The sequence below is a fragment of the Saccopteryx bilineata genome, chromosome 3 (genome assembly GCF_036850765.1).
Source record: "Saccopteryx bilineata isolate mSacBil1 chromosome 3, mSacBil1_pri_phased_curated, whole genome shotgun sequence".
Lineage (NCBI taxonomy): Eukaryota > Metazoa > Chordata > Mammalia > Chiroptera > Emballonuridae > Saccopteryx > Saccopteryx bilineata.
The window spans coordinates 248604960-248627548 of record NC_089492.1 but is presented as its reverse complement, the minus strand read 5'-3'; the positions used below and the strand labels follow the sequence as shown (position 1 = coordinate 248627548).

Sequence of the window (22589 nt, the reverse complement as noted above, 5' to 3'; positions counted from 1 at the left end):
GGAGTAGACTTTTGTATATGGCGTGAAGAGAGGCCTAATTTTATTCTATTGCAGAAAGTTAAAACAATTGGCCCTGGCCAGAGAGCTCAGTTGGCTACAGCATCGTACAAAAGCGAAGACGTTGCCAGTTCGATCCCTGTTCAGGGCACACACAGGAACTGATCAATGTTCCTGTGTTTCTCCCTCTGTCCCTTCTCTCTAAAATCAATAAAATAAACATTAAAAAGAAAACAGCTGCCCCAGTACCACTGGATGAGTTAATCATTGCTCTATTCATCTGCAACACCGCCTATCATTGACCAGTTTTCATACATATGTGGGCCTGTTTGTCTATTGTTCCATTGGTTGATTTGTATCCCAGAGCCAAAACCATGCTGAGTTAATTGCCACGGCTTTATGAACACATCACAATATCCAGTAGAGGAAGTCTCCCACCTTGTTTATATTTCAGAATCAAGTTATTTAAAAAGTTAAGATTTTGACAAGAATTTATAAATTCATGTTGAAAATGGTCTTTATAATATCAAGTCTTCCTATCCGTTACTAATAGTATAGGTCTCCATTTAATTAGGCTTTAATACCTTTTAATAAAGTTTAATAATTGTCTGTTAAGAACATGACCCTCTTAAGCAGATTTAATTCCTACATTTAGGAGTATTTTTTGTTGCTGTTTTTTAAAGTTTTTATCATCTGACCAGGTGGTGGCACAGTGGATAGAGCATCGGACTGGGATGCAGAGGACTCAGGTTCGAAACCCCAAGGTCACCAGCTTGAGCACAGGCTCATCAGACTTGGGCACGGGGTTGCTGGCTTGCGCATACGATCATAGACGTGACCCCCATGGTCACTGGCTGGAGTCCAACGGTTGCTGGCTTGAGCAAAGGTTCATGAAGAATTGATGCTTCTCATCTCCCTTCCTGTCTGTCCGTCTCTGTCACACACACAATAAGTCTTATTCATTTAAGTGAGAGGGGAGATAGTGAGACAGACTCCTGCATGTGCCCCAACAGGGATCCACCCACCAACCCTTCTGGGGCTGATGCTCTAATTAACTGACATATCCTCAGCACCTGAGGCTGACACTCAAACCAATTGAGCCACTGGCTGTGAGAGGAGAGAGAGAAGAAGGGAAGAGAAGCAGATGGTCAGTTCTCATGTGTGCCCTGGCTGGGAATTGAACCCAGGACGTCCACATGCCGGGCCGAAACTCTACCCACTGAGCAAACTGGCCAGGGCCTTTGTTGCTATTTTAAACAGTACTTTCTTGAATTATATTTTGCATGTTGCCAACATACAGAAATGCATTTCATTTCTGTATATTAATCTTAAATCCAGAACTTATTAATGCTTTTGGATTTTTAAAGTAGAAAATCAGAATCTGGCCTGACCAGGTGATGGCGCAGTGGATAGAGCGTCGGACTGGGATGCGGAGGACCCAGGTTTGAGACCCCGAGGTCGCTAGCTTGAGTGCGGGCTCATCTGGTTTGAGCAAAAGCTCACCAGCTTGGACCCAAGGTCGCTGGCTCGAGCAAGGGGTTACTCGGTCTGCTGAAGGCCCGCGGTCAAGGCACATATGAGAAAGCAATCAATGAACAACTAAGGTGTCGCAATGCATAATGAAAAACTAATGATTGATGCTTCTCATCTCTCCGTTCCAGTCTGTCTGTCCTTGTCTACCCTTCTCTCTGACTCTGTCTCTGGGGAAAGAAAATCAGAATTTGTGAGAAACAAATTTTTTCCTTTCACTTTATCACACCGGGTGGGATCCTCAAGTACAATGAATAGCAGTGATTAGGGGTATACTCATTTTATTTTTATTTTTAAAGAGGCAGGGAGAGACAGGAACATCAAGCTGCTCCTGTACGTGCCGTGACTGGGGAATTGAACTGGCAACCTCTGCACTCTGGGGCTACACTCCACAACCAACTGAACTATCTGGTCGGGTCTTAAATTACTTATTAATTTAGAGGCAGAGAAAGGAAAGAGAGGGGAGGAGGAAGGGAAGCGTTTGTAGTTCCACTCAGTCATGTGTTGTTTCCCAGGCACACTTGTGCCTGCAACCTTGTCGTCTTGGGACTCCACTCTTAACCGGCTGAGCTTGCCGGTCAGGGCCACTCACCCTTACCTTGAATAGAATACTTCAAATACCTCACCTGGTAGGTTTTCTGTCGATTTCCTTAGTGAGGTGATGGTAGTTCCTTTCTATTTCTAATTTGGTAAGAGTTTTTATGGTTTGCTGTTTTTTTGAATGAGTAATAAATTTTACTGAATACTTTTTTCTGTAGACATCATCTTTTTTCCTTTCAGTGATTTTCTGGGTTCTTTTATCTCCTGAGAGAAAATTTAACATATAGGCAAAACCTTCAGATTCTTTTAGTATTTGTCTTTGAGCTAAACACACACCAACTCTTAGAGACTGAAAACTAGAAAGGCTGCTTAACCAGCCCATTGCTGCACTTACTTGCTTTCAAGCTGGCAGGGGACTGGACTCTGGATAGAGTGCTAGAAGGCCTGCTGACTAAAGGCAGGCTGCATTAGGCTGTTGTTATTACAGAGAAGAGCAGGCCCACAGGGAACCACTCTTCACACCTCTTAGACACAGCCACCGACACCTGAAATCAGAGGATCCCCTTCCTAGCACCCAACCAGCCCAGTAGTTGTCAGACTCATCTCCAGTGGGCCATTCAGAAAATGAAGCTACTAATTTTACTTCCAAATAATTAGAGGCTCCAGAATACTGGAGAAATAAGGTCTCATGTAACAGGTTTTCTGGTGGACCCATCTGAGGCAGCGATAGAAAAAACACATTAACAACTCTGTCCACTGTGTAGCGGTTCTTCAGACCCAGGAAACCAGGTCCATGACTGCTGTCTTCACACCTCCACAGGGCTGTCTGGGGCAGCACACAGAAGTGTGACCACAAAGGGGTCAAACCAGGACCAGGAGCTACTGGGGCATAGAGGCTGATTTGGCATAAGAACTTTCATACTGATCTCCATGATAGGAGATAGCCCCAACACAGCAAATGAGCAAAGACATGACTTCCTGGCTGGAATCTTGGAGCAGATTCATGTCAGGACTGGATAGCTGATCTTTATAGTCTCTTCTGTCCCTAAAATGTGAGATGACACCAGCTAACAGATGCCTGCATTTACTTAAAAGCCAAGCCAATCAATGCAGAGTTTTGGGCCCACTGCATCATTCCACAGGCTCAGCTACACTTTGTTCCTTTGTACTTGGGTCTTGAAACCTTTGGTTCTCTGGGTTGACCTGCCCACTCCCCATGAGCTGGAGAGTCCTTAGAAGCTTTGTGCTCCTGCATATTTCACAAACTAGATCAGGTGTAAGACTCTATATTGTGGGAAGGTATCAGGAAGCAGTAAAAGACCTCCAACATGAATTCTTACTTGTGGAGGAAGTGGCTGCTACCTGACTCTACCTTCACGCATGAATATAGCACAAATATGGGCTTTATTGCTGGGGCTTGGGAATCTGTGACAAAGCCCAGCATGCAGATTGTGACGACTTGGACAGATGCCAGGAGACAAGGAACGAGGGGACCAGCCTCAGTGGGCTCTGCTGCTTGGGACACACTGTCTTTTCTCAGTTCTTAGAGGTAAGTTGTACAGGAAGAGGGTTCAGCACTTCACAAACTGGTGGGTGACCTCGTAAATTCCCACAGACTCCTGAGCCTTTTCGTCATAGTCAGTCCAGTCCTGTGGAAGAAAAAAGAGTTGGCAGTGGTAGCCTCACGAGGCAGCCTCGTACAACGTGGAATGGAGAACAGGGACTTAAAAGGCCTCGCTCGGGCTCTGATTCAGATATTCATGAGCAAGTATGAGCTAGAACAGAGCCAGACTGTTCAGGCCTGAATTCCAGCTCTTCTAGCTTTGCAATTTTGGGCAAGTCACTTGACCCTTCTGATCCTCAGTGCTGTTCTCTATTTTTAAAAGGGACAATAGACATCATGTTGAAAGAATCAAATGAGGTAAAGTGTAAAAGTGCTTAGCATACTGCCAGGCACATGTAAGAGCTCAATAAATTCCAGTTACTGTTATTATTATGAGCTATGCAAATTGAATGCTTTTGTCCTTCCTTCAAGGCCTGAACACAAGGTTTCCTTGTCTATAAGGTAGTGCCATGTCCAGGAATACAGTCGATTCCGTTATTTGTGGTAGTTATGTTCTACAGTCACCACAAACACGGAATTAGTGAATGAACCAATGCTCCCAGGGAAAATACAGGGTTAGGTTCCTGGGAGCATCTTATCATAATGTTTTTTTTTAACTAATCATACATAACCTCATTTATGTTTGATTCTTTATATATGATCCTGTTTAAAAACACCTTTTAAAATATATTGTTGAGTCATTAAAATTGAACTCAACCAGTCAACAGCATTGTAACTCCTGCCTAAACAAAGCTTATCTAATATATACTTTCTACTGTAGGCACTCCTCAGCCTTCTTGCATGTGAACCACTAGACAGAACTTCAGCATTACACTTGGTGCCATCATAAACACCAAAATCACCAATGAAATGCACAAAGATGAGCAGTCAGCTTCCCACTGAGGAGCCTTGTTCAGTAGGAAAGGTAACTTCCCCCAGGTGCCCTACAGCACCCAACAAGGCCCCTAAGTCCTGTACCTTCTCCTGCAGATTAATGTCACTGAAAATTGTTCCTGACTCCACACCTTCAGCAGCAAACCCAGCCTGCAAGTGAAAGGAAGGCAGCAGTTAGTCTGGGAGAAAGGAGGCACTGGTCTGGCATGTGAGCCTGGATGGGGAACTGGCTTTTCTCACATCACCTGCAGGAAAGGGTACAGAGATGAAGTGTTGTCAGCTGTTCTGGAATAACTACTGAGCTTCTAGGGCCTGGCAGCTGCCCCGGGACTAGAGTGATTCCTCCAATTAGGGTCCTGGACCGGAAGGCAGGCGGTGTGGGGTAAGCCCTTCCACTACCTGAGTGTCTGAAAGACAGTCATAAGCTACAAAGTCTACCAATCATCCAAATGGTCCCAGTACACTTAGCCTCAGCCTTTTGCTAACCATCTGACATCTGGGCATGTCACTTCCCTCTCTGGACCTTAGTTTTCTTATTTATGGAATGGGGATGACAATACTGTCTCTTCTGCCTACTTCAAAGATGTGTTGTAAGTGAAGATCCTGCACCAATAAAGTGGTATGAGCACTGGCTCTGGAGTCAGACAGACATGGTTTCAAATTACAGCTCTATTGTTTATTAACGGTATCACCCTGGGCAAGTAGCAAAATCTCAAGTTCTTAACTCACCTGAGAAACAGTATGAATAACTTCAGAGGGTCACTGTGAGGATTAAAGAACATGTACAAGTGACCAGCAATTGTGCCCAACATATAGCAGGCACTTAATAACAGTAACAATAACAGTTATTATTCCTAGAGAAGAGAAGTCCTAGGCCATGGTCTCTACAGGAAGCAAAGTTCTACTCTCACTTGCTGTATGCCCTCCACAAAGGTATAGGCTCCCCAGGAAGACACACACACCTGGGGCTGGAAGTCAACTGGTTCAAGGCCGCGGCACTCAAACTCGACTATCGTCTTGAACTTCTCATTGTCTTCAGCCTAGAAAGAAAGTATGTTGAGGAGGTAGGCCAAATGGGCCCCAGGACAACCCCAGTGCCCCTACCCTTCCTGCTAAGCAGGTCTTTACTGCCCCTGTGAGCCCAGAACAGGACCTGGGACCAACTCAACCCCTTTTGAACAAAGTCTGCCTTAGCCACCTGCACGCCATGAGACCTTGGACACAGCTGTTAGGCACAGCTCTGCCTTTCTTCCCCTCTGGGCCTGAGACTATCAAATAGAGCTGAGGAAACCACAAGTTTATTTTGAGAACTTGAAATACGTGTAACGTGCCCAGCAGAGTACCCAACACTATGCTCAGTAATGGTAGATAAAATCACCAAAATCATAATTATGAATAAGAATGTTAAGCTACAAAGTCTCCAGATCATCCAAACCCCAACACACTTAGCCTTTGTAATCATCTGCCATGCTGTGAAGGCAGGGGGCTGACTTAGTCTTTGAAATGTGATTTGCTTGTAGAGGGAACATCTACGAGCTAGGTGGTGTAGGCAGGAAATTCATGCCTACCTGACCCACGGGCCCACACACACCAAGTGCCATGCCTAGACATTTACTCTCATTCTGTCATTCACCCTGAAATCATTTCCTGTACACCAACCATGTGCCTGACACCTCTGTTGACCCTGGCTTGTTTTTTTGTTTGCTAGTTTGTCTCTTCCACTAGGTTATGATTTCCTTGAGGGCAAGTCCTCATCTGATTTTTCTTGTAACTTGAGGACAAACCTGAGAATTTGCCATATATAGAAATTTGTCAAAAATACCAAATAAGGAAGGGATAAAAATATAAGTTAAATGCCCTTCTTTAAACACACAGACCCAAAGCACACACACCCTCCTTCACCTTTGGATAATTTGTTATACATAATGTAAAACTACCTAATAACATGGATATTACCAAGGATAGGATGTATACGTCAAAGGACTGTTCCACCCATGGTTTCAGAGAAAGCTCACTGGACCCCCTAAGACCCAGACAAGGCAGTGCTCCCAATGAGGGAACCTCAGTGACCAGGTTGGCTCAGAGGTCCGCTGAGCTCCCACAGCCCAGCACTTATAACTCTAGAACCGAGGTCCCCTAGCTCTGATCTTAGATTTAATCCTGCCATGCCTGACGGCACAGCAGGCAACTTACATTGTAAGATTTGATGGTGCTGCTCAAAATCTCTGAAACAAAACAGAGGACAAAGTCGACTTGAGGCCATACCCTGGCCCCAGCCCAGGCCCCCAGATGTGGCTCTGGGAAAGTCTGCTGCAGAAGCTTGGGCCCCCAGGTAACATGAGCCTGCTATTGGTCTGGTATCAGGAAGCTAGGGGCTAACCTGGCAGAGATCAGTATTCACGGCCTGACCTACCTATGGAGTTTTCCCTCGCACACAGCTTGCACTTCTGGACCATGGAGGCGCTGCCACGGCCTCCCTTCAGTGCCACACTGTCCTAGCAAGGAGTAAATAGAACCTCTAGTCATGTATCTATTAGAGCAGGGGTCGGGAACCTTTTTGGCTGAGATAGCCATGAACGCCACATATTTTAAAATGTAATTCTGTGAGAGCCACACAACGACCCGTGTACATTACGCATTACCCAATAAAAATTTGGTGTTGTCCCGGAGGACAGCTGTGATTGGCTCCAGCCACCCGCAACCATGAACATGAGCGGTAGGAAATGAATGGATTGTAATACATGAGAATGTTTTATATTTTTAACGTTATTATTATTTTTTATTAAAGATTTGCCTGCAAGCCAAATGCAGCCATCAAAAGAGCCACATCTGGCTCGCGAGCCATAGGTTCCCGACCCCTGTATTAGAGGGTCCTGAAGAGACCCAGTCTACCACTATTACCCATTTGAAGAGACCAAGAAAGACCCAGAGAGGGTCAGCAACTTCCTAGGCCAATAATCCTGGGGAGGATTCTTGAGTCCAAGGAAAGAGCTTCCCCTTGATTTTGAACTCTGCCTCACATCCCAAAGAAGCCTGTTGTTCCCACTGTTGCCTGCCCTCCCAAACCACAAGAAGCAAAGTCCAAAGACCAGAGAGAGTTGGGTCACAGATTCCCCAAATCCCTGCCTAGCGATGTCCATGTAGTATTTGTATGCGAGTAGGGTGGTGGTGGGGAGCAGTTACCATCAGCCGAATGTATTGCCACTTCTCTGAAATCTCACCACAGTTGCCACATTTCATCTTGGGGGAAAAAAGAATATTAGTAAAGTAGTTAGCTCAGCTGGACAGACACACCAAGGGAAGGGTGAGAAGGCGCTCATAATCTATCTTCCTGTCAGCAATATCACCTCATCCAACAGCCAGCTATACCAAGGACATAAGCAGACCTACCTCTGGGTAAAGAACAGGACAAGGTGCTTCTCCTGCCGGTGTCCCCACCTTCCTCTAAGAAGTGCTCATTCTAGCTGGGGATTCAAGGCTCATGTGGTACAGAAATGGTCTCAACAAGCCCCAAACCCACTCTGCTAGGTTAGGGCTTACTCTGTGTTCCTACAAGCCCTGACTTGTAGGTCTCTGTTGTTACTCTATTTCTCTGTGCTTTCTGAAACCAAAGAACGTCAATTCCCCAAATAAGCCCCAGCACTTAGGGCTTCAAAATACATGGAATTAAAGGTGGTCAGAGGCTTCCTGAAAGGGAAAAGGGTTTTGCAGCTACAGAAGGATGCTGGGATTTAGACAAAAAGGAAAACAGAGTCAAAGCTCTGGGGTCTGGGAATATGAAAGGCCTCACACTGCTTGGGTATGAGGGGGGGCCTCTGTAGTACCTGATTTACCAGTGTGGGGTAGGGAAGTAAGGGTGGAGCCATGCACAAAATTCAATGATTTCACAATAAAACCAATCAACAAATAAAACTGGTGAAATTATTCTCCTTACTAACTAATCACAATTTCCCTTCAAGTAGCCTTTTGTTTAGCATTTGTTCACATACCATAAAATATTGAATGGAGAAAAAAATTACAGAAGGAATTCCAAGACAGTGTCAATTAAGGATTAACCAATAAACGTTAAAAAGCAAACGTAGAATTCTACCCAGAAAGAAAAAAAAAAAAGAACACTTAATGGTTAACCATATTTTTAAATAAATAAAAAAATATTATGTACTGTTAATGTTAAAACTGCACATATGAAACCAAACTTGGTGTGATTAGAAAAAGTATAAAGTTGGGGTTTTGCGGAGCCCTTCAGAGGTTTAAATCCACCTCTGGCCCCCGGCGCCCCCTCCCGGAACTTCCAAGTGCCCACAGCCTCTCGGCGCTCCTCCCCCTTCCCCGCACGGCACCGCCCCTCAGCCGCACCCTTAGGTACCACCGGAAGTCCTCCCCCACTGGCCGGAGGTTAGTGACGTTCTCCAGCGTGGCTTTAAGCTGCAGCGCAATTTTCTGAGGAGAGAGAGGGCGAGAGCGCCGCCATTAAACGCGCCTGCGCGTCCCTACTCCTAGCCCCAACCCCGCCATCCCGCCAGGAGCGCAGCCTCTCCACTCTTGTTCAGCGCGAACCCACTGCCCTCAATCACTCCTGGCCCGAGCACCCACGTCCAGATGCACGCCACCGCCCGGTCCCAGCAAGCGGCGCGTCCCCACCTCACCCCCATGGTGGCCCAGCTCAGCCCGTCGCTGGCTGCGGTCCCTACTTTCCGGCCCGTCGTAAACAGTGAGCGCCGCCTGCACACCCTTGGCGGGCTAGCGTCGGGAGGGGCGAGGGGCGGGTCTCTGCGCGCCGCTCCTTCCGGCGCACGCAAGGCTTCTCTCTCTTCTCCCCCTCTCCCCCTCTCCCCTTCTCTCTCCCTTCTCCCCCTCTCCCCTTCTCTCTCCCTTCTCCCCCTCTCCCCTCTCCCCTTCTCTCTCCCTTCTCCCCTCTCCCCCTCTCTCTCCCTTCTCCCCCTCTCCCCTTCTCTCTCCCTTTTCCCCCTCTCCCCTCTCCCCTTCTCTCTCCCTTCTCCCCTCTCCCCTTCTCTCTCCCTTCTCCCCCTCTCCCCTTCTCTCTCCCTTCTCCCCCTCTCCCCTTCTCTCTCCCTTCTCCCCCTCTCCCCTCTCCCCCTCTCTCTCCCTTCTCCCCCTCTCCCCTTCTCTCTCCCTTTTCCCCCTCTCCCCTCTCCCCTTCTCTCTCCCTTCTCCCCTCTCCCCCTCTCTCTCCCTTCTCCCCCTCTCCCCTTCTCTCTCCCTTTTCCCCCTCTCCCCTCTCCCCTTCTCTCTCCCTTCTCCCCCTCTCCCCTTCTCTCTCCCTTCTCCCCCTCTCCCCTTCTCTCTCCCTTCTCCCCCTCTCCCCTCTCCCCCCCTTCTCCCCCTCTCCCCTTCTCTCTCCCTTCTCCCCCTCTCCCCTCTCCCCCTCTCCCCTTCTCTCTCCCTTCTCCCCCTCTCCCCTCTCCCCCTCTCCCCTTCTCCCCCTCTCCCCTTCTCTCTCCCTTCTCCCCCTCTCCCCTTCTCTCTCCCTTCTCCCCCTCCCCTTCTCTCTCCCTTCTCCCCCTCTCCCCTTCTCCCCCTCTCCCCTCTCCCCTTCTCTCTCCCTTCTCCCCCTCTCCCCTTCTCTCTCCCTTCTCCCCCTCTCTTTTTCTCCCTCTCTCTCTCCCTCTCCCCGCCCCTCTCTCTCTGTTTTTTTTTCCCCATTAGGTGAAGGAAATGGAGATACTTGAGTTCGCAGTTGGCCTGTCTCCGGTAATCAGTAATTCCTAGTGAACGCGGCTCCCGAGCCGGCTTTAAGCTAGTCTGAGCGTTACCGCAGCAAACTCCTTCCTGCCCCCTCAGTCCTCTTTCCTGGCTCTTCACTGCTCTGCCGTCCCTTACCCAACTCCCCGCTTGGTCCCTGCCTGCCCTCCGAGGCTCCTTGGATCACATCGGTTCTCCTTGCCCAGGGCCAGCTTCACAGATTTGGGGAATGGGGCCTTTTTCTTCTCAAAACTGCTTCTTCCTCTTTACCCCTTGAGATTGGTTTTCAGAGAGTTGCCCCGTGCACTCGTCCTCATGGAGGTCCCCAAGACTGGACACTCCCCCTTAGCTGGCTCTTCTCTGGGCTCCCATCTCCTTTATCCTTATACATGTACTGAGCCTTGTTTTACCTGCCATCTTACACCCGAGACCATACAGGCGCAGTGAACATTACAAGGAGAGCCCGTCTAAGATTCCTAGAGCCCCCAGACTTAAAGCCGCCTGAGCACCTCACTGTCAATTAAAATTTGGAATGACCAGCCCTGGCTGCTTTGCTCAATGGATAGAGCATCAGCCAGGCGTGCAGACGTCTGGGCTTCCATCCCCAGTCAGGGACACATGAAAAGTGACCATTTGCTTTTCTTCCCTTCCCCCAGGCGCTGAGGATAGCTGCGTTGATCTGCATCAGCCCCAGATGGTTTGCCAGGTGGATCCTGATGGGGTGCATGTGGGAGTCTGTCTCTCCCTTCCTCTCACTTAAAATTTTTGGAATGACTATTTTTTGTCTGCTTTTTTTCTGCTTGGAGTGAGTTTTTAATATTTACCAGCTTGCTTCATTGCCTCAAATACCCTTGTGTAGTCAGGAACCCTGACATCTCCAGATCTACACCTAACCTGCTTGCCTTCCTTATTTTTGAAGGAGGCAGAGTAGGGTATGTTTGTGTTGGGAATAGTGGGAGCACTAGCTTGAGTCAGAAGACTGGAGACCTTGTTGGAAGTTGGCCTGTCTTGAAGGATGGAGCTTTGGCCAATCACTTCTCCACAAATGACTTATTAAGCCGTGATTCTTTTCAGTGTCCACAATCTGTTCAAACAGCGGTTTGCCTAAGGCAGGGGTCCCCAAACTTTTTACACAGGGGGCCAGTTCACTGTCCCTCAGACCGTTGGAGGGCCGGACTATAAAAAAAACTATGAACAAATCCCTATGCACACTGCACATATCTTATTTTAAAGTAAAAAAACAAAACGGGAACAAATACAATATTTAAAATAAAGAACAAGTAAATTTAAATCAACAAACTGACCAGTATTTCAATGGGAACTATGGGTTTGCTTTTGGCTAATGAGATGGTCAATGTGCTTCTCTCAATGACCACCAATGAAAGAGGTGCTTCTTCCAGAAGTGCGGCGGGGGCTGGATAAATGGCCTCAGGGGGCCGCATGCGGCCCGCTGGCCGTAGTTTGGGGACCCCTGGCCTAAGGGATTTAGCAACAAGAAAAAGTTCCTACAGATCTACTTGCATAGTATTTTCATACTGTCTGTACCCATTAGGGCTCAGTTCTTTTTTTTTTTTTTTTTTTACAGAGGCAGAGATAGACAGGGACAGACAGACAGGAACAGAGAGAGATGAGAAGCATCAATCATCAGTTTCTCGTTGTGCGTTGCGACTTCTTAGTTGTTCATTGATTGCTTTCTCACATGTGCCTTGACCGTGGGCCTTCAGCAGACCGAGTAACCCCCTGCTGGAGCCAGCGACCTTGGGTCCAAGCTGGCGAGCTCTTTGCTCAAGCCAGATGAGCCCGCGCGGGACCTCGGAGTCTCGAACCTGGGTACTTCCGCATCCCAGTCCGACGCTCTATCCACTGCGCCACCGCCTGGTCAGGCAGGGCTCAGTTCTTAATAGATGTTGGTATTATGATTTTTAAATGTATTGGAAAACTTGACTGAGACTAAGCATTTTATCCCATAAAAGTTTTCTCATACTAAAAAAGCTATAGCTATATCTATAAAAGATGATTTTTAAAACCCAATCTATTATATCAATAAAGCTGGAGAAAAATCCAACAATACCATTTTACACCTACAAAATTAATATTTCATTAATATCAAATATCCAGTTTAAATTTCCACGATTTCAATGAAAAAAATTTGACTATCCAAATGGAATCCATACATTGTATTGTGTCTCTTAAATTTCCTTTAATCTATAGGTTCCTGCTCCATTTTTGTTTGATTTTTATTGTATTTACATAGATTCTAGTGTTGCCCCGAATGCATCCCCCCTCCTCCATATTCCCAACATGTTTGCATTTTTTAATTCTAATTTTTTAATTACGTGAGAGGCAGGGAGGCAGAGACAGATTCCTGCATCTGCCCAGATTGGGATCCACTTGGCAAGCCCCCTACAGGGTGATGCTCTATCTGGGGCAGCTGCTCTGTTGCTTGCAATAAGCTATTTCAGTGCCTGAGGCAAGGCCATGGTCAGCATAAAGGGGCTAAATTGGTTGCCCATTCCAAACATGGCTGCAGGAGGGGAGGGGAGAGAGGGATGGGGGAGGGGTAGAGAAGCACATGTTTGCTTCTCCTGTGTGCCTTGGCTAGGAATCAAACCCGGGATATCCACACCAGGCCAATGCTCTACCGCTGAGCCAACTGGCCAGGGCTGTTTGCAATTTCTTTATTGAAGAAACCAGACCCTTTGCCCTGGAGTTTTCTCTGGATATTGCTAATTGAACTCCAACTGTAGTTTTTAATGTGTTTCATTCATTCATTCATTTATTGTGAGAGGGACAGACAGGAAGGGAGAGAGATGAGAAGCATCAATTCTTCATTGCAGCATCTTAGTTCAATTGCTTTCTCCTATGTGCCTTGACCAGGGGCCTCCAGCCAAACCATTAACCCCTTGCTCAAGCCAGTGATCTTGGGCTCAAAGCTAGCAACCTTTGCGCTCAAGTCAGTGACCTAGCACTCAAGCTGGATGAGCTTGCACTCAAGCTGGTGACTTCAGGGTTTCAAACCTGGGTTCTCTGCATCCCAGGCTGATGATGCTCTATCCACTGTGCCAGTGCCTAATCAGGATTTAATGTGTTTCCTTATTTTCTTATTTCCTGTGAATTGGTAGTTACACCTAGAGTTGACTCAATTAGATTTTGGGGCAATATATCAAACAAGATGCTAAGTGTTTTAAAAAGTAACTGAGAAGAGTTCACACATTTAGATCTTTATATAAAACAATAAAAATTGCATTTTGTTATGTATTTATTAAACACAATCATTTTATAGTTTATAAAAAAAAATTGCCCTCATATACACAAAAATTTCTTGATAATGGTACTTAAAAATAGCTACTCCTATCTCCCCTTGTGTCCATACCAATATTCAACCTAGATTGGTTTAATCTTGAAGTGTAATCCAATAAGACTGAAGACCAAACACTTCAGGTCCTGGACAAGATAATAAAATACTCGTAAGCCTTCTGGGTCCCTAAAATGAAAAGGAAAACAAATGTTTAAAAAACTGAGGAAAAATGACACGATAATACTATTTTTTTTTTCTAAAATTTTTTTATTTATTCATTTTTTAGAAAGGAGAGAGGGGGGAGAGAGAGAGAGGAGAGAGAAGGGGGAGGGAGGAGCAGGAAGCATCAACTCCCATATGTGCCTTGACCAGGCAAGCCCAGGGTTTCGAACCTGTGACCTCAGCATTTCCAGGTCGACACTTTATCCACTGCACCACCACAGGTCAGGCACGATAATACTATTTAATAACCCAGATTAAATAACAAAATATTACTCATGAAGTATTTACAGAATTAAAACTCGGAAAACAACAAAGTATCCAAAAAAGGAGGAAAAGGCTCTATGCTCCATATTAAAATAGAATATGATGAGGTAATTTAAAATGATATGGTATTTTTTAAATGGGGAAATGCTTTAGAAGATCATTGCCTGACCAGTGGTTGTGTAGTGGATCAAGTGTCAATCTGGAATATTGAGGTTGGCAGTTCAATACCCCAAGGTCGATGGCTCTCAGCCATGTCTTTAAAATAAAATACTGTTGATCTAAATGTTATCTGTGGTTTTAAAAAAACTACATATTCTTTTTTTTTTTTTTTTTTGTATTTTTCTGAAGTGAGAAGCAGGGAGGGAGGCAGAGAGACAGACTCCCGCATGCACTGGACCGGGATCCACCCAGCATGCCCACCAGGGGGCGATGCTCTGCCCATCTGGGGCGTTGCTCCATTGCAACTGGAGCCATTATAGCGCCTGAGGCGGAAGCCATGGAGTCATCCTCACCACCTGGGCCAACTTTGCTCCAATGGAGCCTTGGCTGTGGGAGGGGAAGAGAGAGAGAGAAAGAGAGAGGGAGAGAGGGAAAGAGAGAAAGGAGAGGGGGAAGGGTGGAGAAGCAGATAGGCACTTCTCCTGTGTGCCCTGGCCAGGAATCGAACCCAGGACTTCCACATGCCAGGCCGACACTCTACCACTGAGCCAACCGGCCAGGGCCCATATTCTTTTTTTTATTCAAGATTTTATTTATTCATTTTAGAGAGAGGAGGGGTTTAACACACAGAAAAAGGAATAAGATACATCCCTTTTAATAGCATGCATGAGAGAGATAAAGAGAAAGGGAGAGATGAGAAGCATCAATTTGTAGTTATAGTTCTTTAGTTGTTCATTGATTGTGTCTCAAACGTGCCTTGACTAGGGAGCTCTAGCTGAGCCAGTGACCCCTTGCTCAAGCCAGCACCCTTGGGCTTCAAGCTAGCGACCACAGGATCACATTGATGATCCCACACTCAAGTTGGTGACCGCATGCTCAAACTGGTGAGCCTTGGGGTTTCAAACCTGGACCTCAATGTCCCAGGATGATGTTCTATCCACTGTGCCACCATTGGTCAGGCTTTTTTCCTCTTACTTTTCTATATTTCCTTTATAGTCTATAATGAGTATGTATTAGTTTCAGAATTAGGGAAACTTTTTTTTTAAGTGGTACTAGTCAGGACCAAGAGGATGAAGGTTACTATGGCATAACTGGCTAAGAACAAAGAAACTATCCAAAGGAAGACAATTATGCCCACCATGTACTAAAAGTGAGCCCTATCTAATCCCAAATCCTCAAAACACAACAGCCAAAGAGGTTTTCAATTCTGAGGACTCTGCAGCATACAGATTTATGTCTCAACTTTATAATTTGCCCTACTGACAACACAAATTTTTAAATTTATATTCCAAGTAATTTCAAGTTTCACCCAAGCCAGACTTTAAGATGTGCCAGTCTGAATAACTAACACTGAGGAAGTGACACTATAGTTGATCTCAAGCACTTATTTTGGCATATTTCATTTTTCTGCTCTGGACAGATTCTTACCCACTTTGGCTGCTCCTGTTGCATTACTCTGTGTGTCACTGAGAAGCTACTATTAGTAATAATTGGATAAAACACTAAAAGCAATAGGAGCAAGTCCTTGAAAATAACTTAGTCTCTCTCCCCATGGAGAGGGACAAAGCTGATCCCTTGTTTTGCATCTGTACCAGATCTTACCATAATGGTCCCAATTAAGTTAAGGGTTTCATATCAAACTGCTGCAAAATAGACACATCTGGATATAAGGATCATGTACACTTACTTGGACTGATTGACATCAATAAGTGAACCAATTTTTGATGTTGTGAAAGAAATGTGTTCATCTCCAATGACAATTTCAAGCTCCTAGAAACATTAAAAAAATAATAATTAAGTCTAGCCGAACTAGATTTTTTCATTAAGCACATGGGGGAGGGATCATCTACTACAGTGGTCCCCAACCCCGGGGCCACGGACTGGTACCAGTTTATGGGCCATTTGGTACCAGTCCGCAGAGAAAGAATAAATAACTTACATTATTTCTGTTTTATTTATATTTAAGTCTGAACGATGTTTTATTTTTTAAAAATGACCAGATTCCCTCTGTTACATCTGTCTAAGACTCACTCTTGACCCTTGTCTCGGTCACATCATACACCACCCTATAGGCCGGTCCGTGAAAATATTTTCTGACATTAAACCAGTCTGTGGCCCAAAAAAGGTTGGGGACCACTGATCTACTACACATAAACAAGACCACTTCACTCTGAGCACTGCTGTGCTAGGTACTAGAAACAAAGAGATAAATCAAATTTTGGTTTAGACCTAGGCTCCCCTATCTGAGATTTGGAAGAAACTGCATAATTGTTTTGTGAGTTTTGGTAGTTAACAGTCTATGTTTCACAAATACTTTCTGAGCAACATGGACAAGTTCAGATAATAAATGGTATGAAGACAATAAAACAAAATTTTTTTTAAATGATGGGGAGGGGCATTTTAGATTTGATGGACAGATAAGACATCCCTTAAAAAGTTACATATGAAGACCTCAATAATAAAGACAGTCTCGGGTAGAATATTCCGGCAGCATGTAGCAAATACAAAGGTCCTAAACTAAGAACAAATATGTGTGAAGAAAAGAAATAAGGCCAGTGAGGTCTGAACACAGCCAGAGATTGTGAGAGTAGAAGATAAAGTAGGAGTTTGGATTTCATTCTAAATGCCATAGGAAGCTACTGAGGAGTTTAAAAATCAGTGTTGATTGATTCTGTGACTTTAAGTCAAATGACATAGCATAACAAAACCAATATTATCACAGGCTAATTGAGAGAAACAACAGTTAAGTTTGTATGGCATCTCATCAAAGTCGTAAGGAAACCATATTGAATGAAATGTTATTTGAAGACCTCTGTACATAAACAAATTTACATTTTAAAAGATTACTCTATGCCTGACCTGTGGTGGTGCAGTGGATAAAGCGTTGACTGGGAATGCTGAGGTTGCCGGTTCCAAACCCTAGGCTTGCCCGGTCAAGGAACATACGAGAAGCAACTACTACAAGTTGATGCTTCCCCCTCCTCTCTTTCCTCTCTCTAAAATCAATAAATAAAATCTTAAAACAAAAACGATTACTCTGGCTTTAGGATGGAAAAATGGGCTCATCAAAACAAGAGTCAAAACAAGGAAATCAATCAGAACTCTGGATCAGGAAGGAAGCAGGTGAGGCCAAGAACAATCTCTCATATATTTAGTTGCTTGCATAATTTTCCTCCCATTAGACTGCTGAAATAACTACGTCCTATTTATCTTTGTAGCCTCACAATACTTTGTCTATAGTAGTTAGTAAGTAAGGTAGACAGCAAAAACTGAGACGAGGAGGACGGGAGTCACAAGAAAAAATTCAGGGCTGGGCTCTATGTGGTCAGCAGCACTTTTTGCCTTCTCTGTTCCTCCCTGTGGGATTACTGCTTCCTTAGATCAAGCTGGTAAACTGCTTTGTGCAGGGCTCCACAATGCACATGGGAATTTGCACCACAAGTGGAGGATTGATTCCATGTCATACGCAGAGCAATCAACTTATCTTATTTGTAAGATTTCTGCACTGTGGACAGTTGCTAAAACACTCACCTGCCGGCCCACTCGGTCAGGAGGAGGCCATAAGGCATCATCCTCTTTGGTTATTTCACTGTCATCAATTATTCTCTTCAGTTCCTCCATCACACTTTTATGTACGTAAGCCTGAAAGCAATTTAAAACACAGAATTTCAGTTGTATTCCTAAGCAGTGTTTTGCCTCAGATAGTGATTAAAACTAGAGACTACTCCTGAAAACTTATTTCTGGAACCTCAGCAAATGGGAAGACATTTAGGCTTGACCTGCACGCTAAAGAGGGCAGGGTCAGAAGTGCCCAATGACTCAGTCCCCCATATATCTGTTTCTACTTCTTGGCACATCTTGTTCACATGGACCTTCACTCTGCCTACACTCAACTCACACCTAAACCCAAAACGAAAGATTTGTGAGTAACCCTGGTTATTCTTAACTACATGACATACTTCTAAAGAGCAGAGACATGTCTTTTAAATACACTTTACGTATTAGTTTATGTAAAAAAAAAAAAAGTGGATGCTGACGTGTGTGTAAACATTAAACTGACTGCTAAATAGCCTGACTGGGCGGTGGCACAGTGGATAGAGCGTCGGACTGGGATGCGGAAGACCCAGGTTCAAGACCCCGAGGTCGCCAGCTTGAGTGCAGGCTCATATAGTTTGAGCAAAAGCTCACCAGCTTGAGCCCAAGGTTGCTGGCTCGAGCAAGGGTTTACTCCAGGGGTCCCCAAACTTTTTACACAGGGGGCCAGTTCACTGTCCCTCAGACCATTGGAGGGCCGGACTATAAAAAAAAACTATGAACAAATCCGCTATGCACACTGCACATATCTTATTTTAAAGTAAAAAAAACAAAACAGGAACAAATACAATATTTAAAATAAAGAACAAGGAAATTTAAATCAACAAACTGACCAGTATTTCAATGGGAACTATGCTCCTCTCACTGACCACCAATGAAAGAGGTGCCCCTTCCGGAAGTGCGGCGGGGGCCGTATAAATGGCCTCAGGGGGCCGCAGTTTGGGGACCCCTGGTTTACTCGGTCTGCTGAAGGCCCGTGGTCAAGGCACGTATGAAAAGGCAATCAATGAACAATTAAGGTGTTGCATGCGCAACGAAAAACTAATGATTGATTCTTCTCATCTCTCTGTTCCTGTCTGCCTGTCCCTGTCTATCCCTCTCTCTGACTCTGTCTCTGTAAAAAATAAAAAATAAGAAACCAAAAAAACACACAAAAACCTGACTGCTAAATATAAAAGCATGAAAATATATTGACAAGATATTTTCAAATGTGACAAAGTGGTTAAAAGGAAAGAGTAGCTTTGATGAAGACTGGTAGAAATCACACCAAAATAAAGCACATGGATTTGACAGAGGTAGGCTTGACTTCCTGCTCTATCTCTTTCTAGCAGGCTGACTTTAAACAAGTCCCAGAATTAATTAATATCTCAGCCTTCAAGGTCTTATCTGTAAAGAATATCTAATACTACCCATCACCCAGACTTATAATCAAGGTTAAATAAGATCATGTATATAAAATATTCAGTGGCATGACTGGCATCTAACATGCATTCAATAATGTTAAACTGTTTTCCATGCTCCCTTTCCATTCAAATGCAAATGACAGAGCTCTAATGAATGCTATGCACCAGGGACAATAACAAACACTCTGAATGGGGGATAGCCCTTATTATTTGTTTTTGCTGATGAAACTCAATTTATCAAGTTCATCCAGGGAATTTGTCCAAGGTCATATGGTTAGTAAGCATCATATTCAGGTTTCAAATCAAGATATACAAGACTTCAAATAATTACCAGTAAGTGATTAAGTTTTGTAAAAAAACAAAACAAACAAAAAAATCTATAAAAATATCTGAGAAAAACTTTAGGCCCTGGATGGACAGCTCAGTTGGTTAGAGCATCGTCCTAAAGCACAGAGGTTGCCGGTTCAATCCCCAGTCTGGGCACATACAGGAACAGATCAATGTTCCTGTCTCTGTCTCTCTCTTTCCCCCTTCTTCTCTCTCAATAAAATAAACATTAAAAAAAGGAAATAAAACTTTAGAAGCTGCTATAGACATGTCTGTTCTATCATATTCTTTATCTTTCAATACTACTCCCAGAAAGAACAGCAAAAAAGGCTAAACTATAATGAATGAAAGGCTCTCAGAAGGCTCATTACCTCTTTTCTGATCATGACATCATTTTTGTAATTGCTGTTGTTGGCATATCTCAATTTCCCTGTTGAGGAGCAAAAAACAAATTCAATATATAATAATAACATGAATAAACCATCATTAACTTACTAAGACTATCAACTGTTGCTTAAAATGTATTCTAACTTTCCCTCAAGTGTCTAACATTTTAATATTTACACTTTTAGTGCTTCAACAATACATTTTTTCAATTTATTTTAGGCTACTAAATAGCCTCGGCCAAAAATACAGCTGAAGCTGAATTAGTTCTTGCAAAAGGTAGCTGAGGTGTGAGAAAAAACACAGGCAGATTCTTTTGTGACTCTGGCAAATCATATCTCTGCAGGTTAATATCCTTGGCTAAAAACAGGTATAGTAACTGGTAACTTACTTGCACACACAGCATCCTGAATCTAAATGAGTTCTGAAAGCCTTTTGAAAACTGTAAAATGCTGTTTACATATAAATATATTATCTTGTCATTGCAACATTCTGACCTATTTCTGTTATGGAAAAGTTGTGGTTTTATTACTTAGTACATTTGGTAAACAAGGCCCTTTGCACATATGTGTATTCAACAGGCTAAACTGCGTAAATGGTGGGTAGGAGAAGATAAAATCACCTAATTAATTGATGCTTCACTGCACTCTCTGCCTCAAGACTCTTTCCTTTCAGTTCATTTGCCACACACTGGACAAAGTGATGTAGTAACAGATGGCTCTGCTTAGGTTACTCTAGTATGTTGATACTGACAATGACTTCTCACTGCCTTCCTGATAAAATCCAAATCAACATGGCATACTGCAAAGCAGAGCCCCTGCCTGCTTTTTCATGCACACTCCTGCAACAGAAGCATCCCATGTACTTTTTGGTTTTCAGCCTCTTTGCCGTTAATGCTGTCCAAAATGTTCCTAACTCTTATCTGCCTGAACAACTCCTACAGTTACTAAAAACTCACATCCCCCTCGTTTTAATAAGGAAGCCTCTGAACCCTTAGGCTAGATTAGGTGCCTTCTTTCTGCTCCCAGGGTCCCTTCTGTTTCTACCAGAGCACCTAATATACTGTGTCACTGTTTACAAGTCTATTTCCTTCACAAATGCGGCTTGTCAGATTCATCTTTGTGACCTTATTTTGATTCCTTTTCCTTCACCACTGTTCCTCCTCCCTAAATCCTATAACTGACAAAGTCATATTGGTTCTGCCCTTAACAGTATCCTAAATCCTTCTCTCCACTTTTACTCTCACCCTAGTCCCAACCAATATCCCTTCTGTCTGAACAATTGTTAACTGTCTCCTATACATAGTCCTGTTTCCACTTCTGCTCATTCCGTACCTGATAATTAGAATATATTTTCAAGAACGGATCACATCTTTTCTCTGCTTAAAACTGTTCAATTGCTTCCTGCTGCACTTAGAACAAAACACAAACTCTTTAACATGGCTACAAAGACCTACAGGTGTGACCACTGCCTACTTATCCCACATCTCCTACTATTCTCCCCAGAGCTCACTGCTCTACAGCCACATTAGCCACCTGAAATTTGCCTAGCTCACCCTGCCCTATGGCCCTGACTCTGATACTCCCTCTGGCTAGGATTCTTTTTGAGCTTCTCACAAAAAGGCTGGCTCCTTCTTGTCAATCAGGCTCATTCAAATATCCCCTTTTCAAGAGAACTTTCGGCCACCCTATTTAAAACCAGCCCACCAGCAATTATTCCATCATTTTGTCGTATTTTCTAACCATTCATCACTATTTGGAATCGTTTTTATTTATGATTTTTCTCCAAGCCCTAGAATACAAATTCCACGAATGAGGAAGTTTGTCTATCATCGTTCACCTCTGTATCCAAGACTGTGGAACAGAGCCTAATACAAGCTGGGCGTTCAATCGATGTTTACTGAATGAAGCACTCTGGTAAAAAAAATGTCACTAAACATAAGCCCCTGCACACGGACAAAAAGAACCAGTGGGGCGGACACAGAGTGTTCACTCCAGGCCCGTTTCTTCCTCTTCTACTTCCCCGCACATTCCGGACCCCCGGCCGCCCTGCGCTCGCCCCCAGGCCTAGTCCTCGCTCTAGGGGGGCGGGAGACAGTTCTTACCATCGGGTCGGAACTCAAATTCCAGGAATTCGTGGCCGAACTTGCCCTTGTGACCCACGTAGTAACGCAGATAAAAGTCACTCTCCATGTCTCGCAAAAGGCCACGGAGACCGAACTTTAATAGCAAAACGAGCCGCCGCTGTACGCGCCCGATAGACACGTTAGGGCGGCGCACGGAAGTGACGTAAAAGAAGCGCCCTCTCGTAGCGAAGAAGCTCCTCTCGCGCCCCCTCCCGGCTGTAAGGGCAAGGCTGCCCCGCCCCTCTCGCCTGAAAGGCGGCCTCTTACACTCGGAGGCGGGGTCAGAGCAGCCACGCCCCCTCAGCACGAGGCTGGAAAGTAGTCACACCCCCTCAGTCTGCAGCTGAAACATGACTGAGGTTTATTTGTAGGCATTCTCCTAGCGGTGAGGTCGGAGTTCACAGGACTTCAGGGCCTGGGCGAGGGGGTCTGTAGACCTCGCTTTAAGATTTTAGACTGGATCCTAAGACTTTAGGCTAGACCTGTGGTGGCGCAGTGGATAAAGCGTCGACCTGGAGTGCTGAGGTCACTGGTTAGGTTCGAAAC

At 44.7% G+C, this 22589-nt stretch overlaps 2 protein-coding genes and 1 long non-coding RNA gene across 9 annotated transcripts in view; 1 reads left to right on the top strand and 2 right to left on the bottom strand.

Annotated features, from left to right (window-relative positions):
* Positions 1 to 3452: 3452 nt before the first annotated feature.
* The window catches only part of CZIB (CXXC motif containing zinc binding protein), an 88215-nt gene continuing 69078 nt past the window's right edge, over positions 3453 to 22589 (bottom strand). The window contains exons 1-8 of one of the 7 annotated variants that reach the window (XM_066269159.1): positions 9211 to 9319; positions 8921 to 9004; positions 7748 to 7804; positions 6978 to 7059; positions 6758 to 6789; positions 5527 to 5604; positions 4649 to 4714; positions 3453 to 3716 (exon numbers count right to left, since the gene is read on the bottom strand). In XM_066269159.1, coding sequence (XP_066125256.1) covers positions 3639 to 3716; positions 4649 to 4714; positions 5527 to 5604; positions 6758 to 6789; positions 6978 to 7059; positions 7748 to 7804; positions 8921 to 9004; positions 9211 to 9216 — 483 coding nt within the window. In that variant the 5' untranslated portion in view covers positions 9217 to 9319 and the 3' untranslated portion in view covers positions 3453 to 3638. Of the gene's footprint in view, positions 3717 to 4648; positions 4715 to 5526; positions 5605 to 6757; positions 6790 to 6977; positions 7060 to 7747; positions 7805 to 8920; positions 9005 to 9205; positions 9320 to 22589 lie in introns of those variants that run through there. The other 6 variants (XM_066269164.1, XM_066269162.1, XM_066269165.1 and 3 more) reach the window with 6 other exon arrangements.
* Positions 9138 to 11041, top strand: LOC136331144 (uncharacterized). The gene is made up of 2 exons (XR_010730449.1): positions 9138 to 9275; positions 10924 to 11041. It is a non-coding gene; the product is annotated as an uncharacterized lncRNA (long non-coding RNA).
* On the bottom strand, positions 13509 to 22211 carry MAGOH (mago homolog, exon junction complex subunit). Its single transcript, XM_066265008.1, has 5 exons — positions 22023 to 22211; positions 19906 to 19964; positions 17742 to 17852; positions 15898 to 15980; positions 13509 to 13751 (listed from the first exon to the last, which is right to left on the bottom strand). The coding sequence occupies exons 1-5, from the start codon at positions 22108 to 22110 to the stop codon at positions 13652 to 13654; spliced, it is 441 nt and encodes a 146-aa protein (XP_066121105.1). The 5' UTR covers positions 22111 to 22211; the 3' UTR covers positions 13509 to 13651.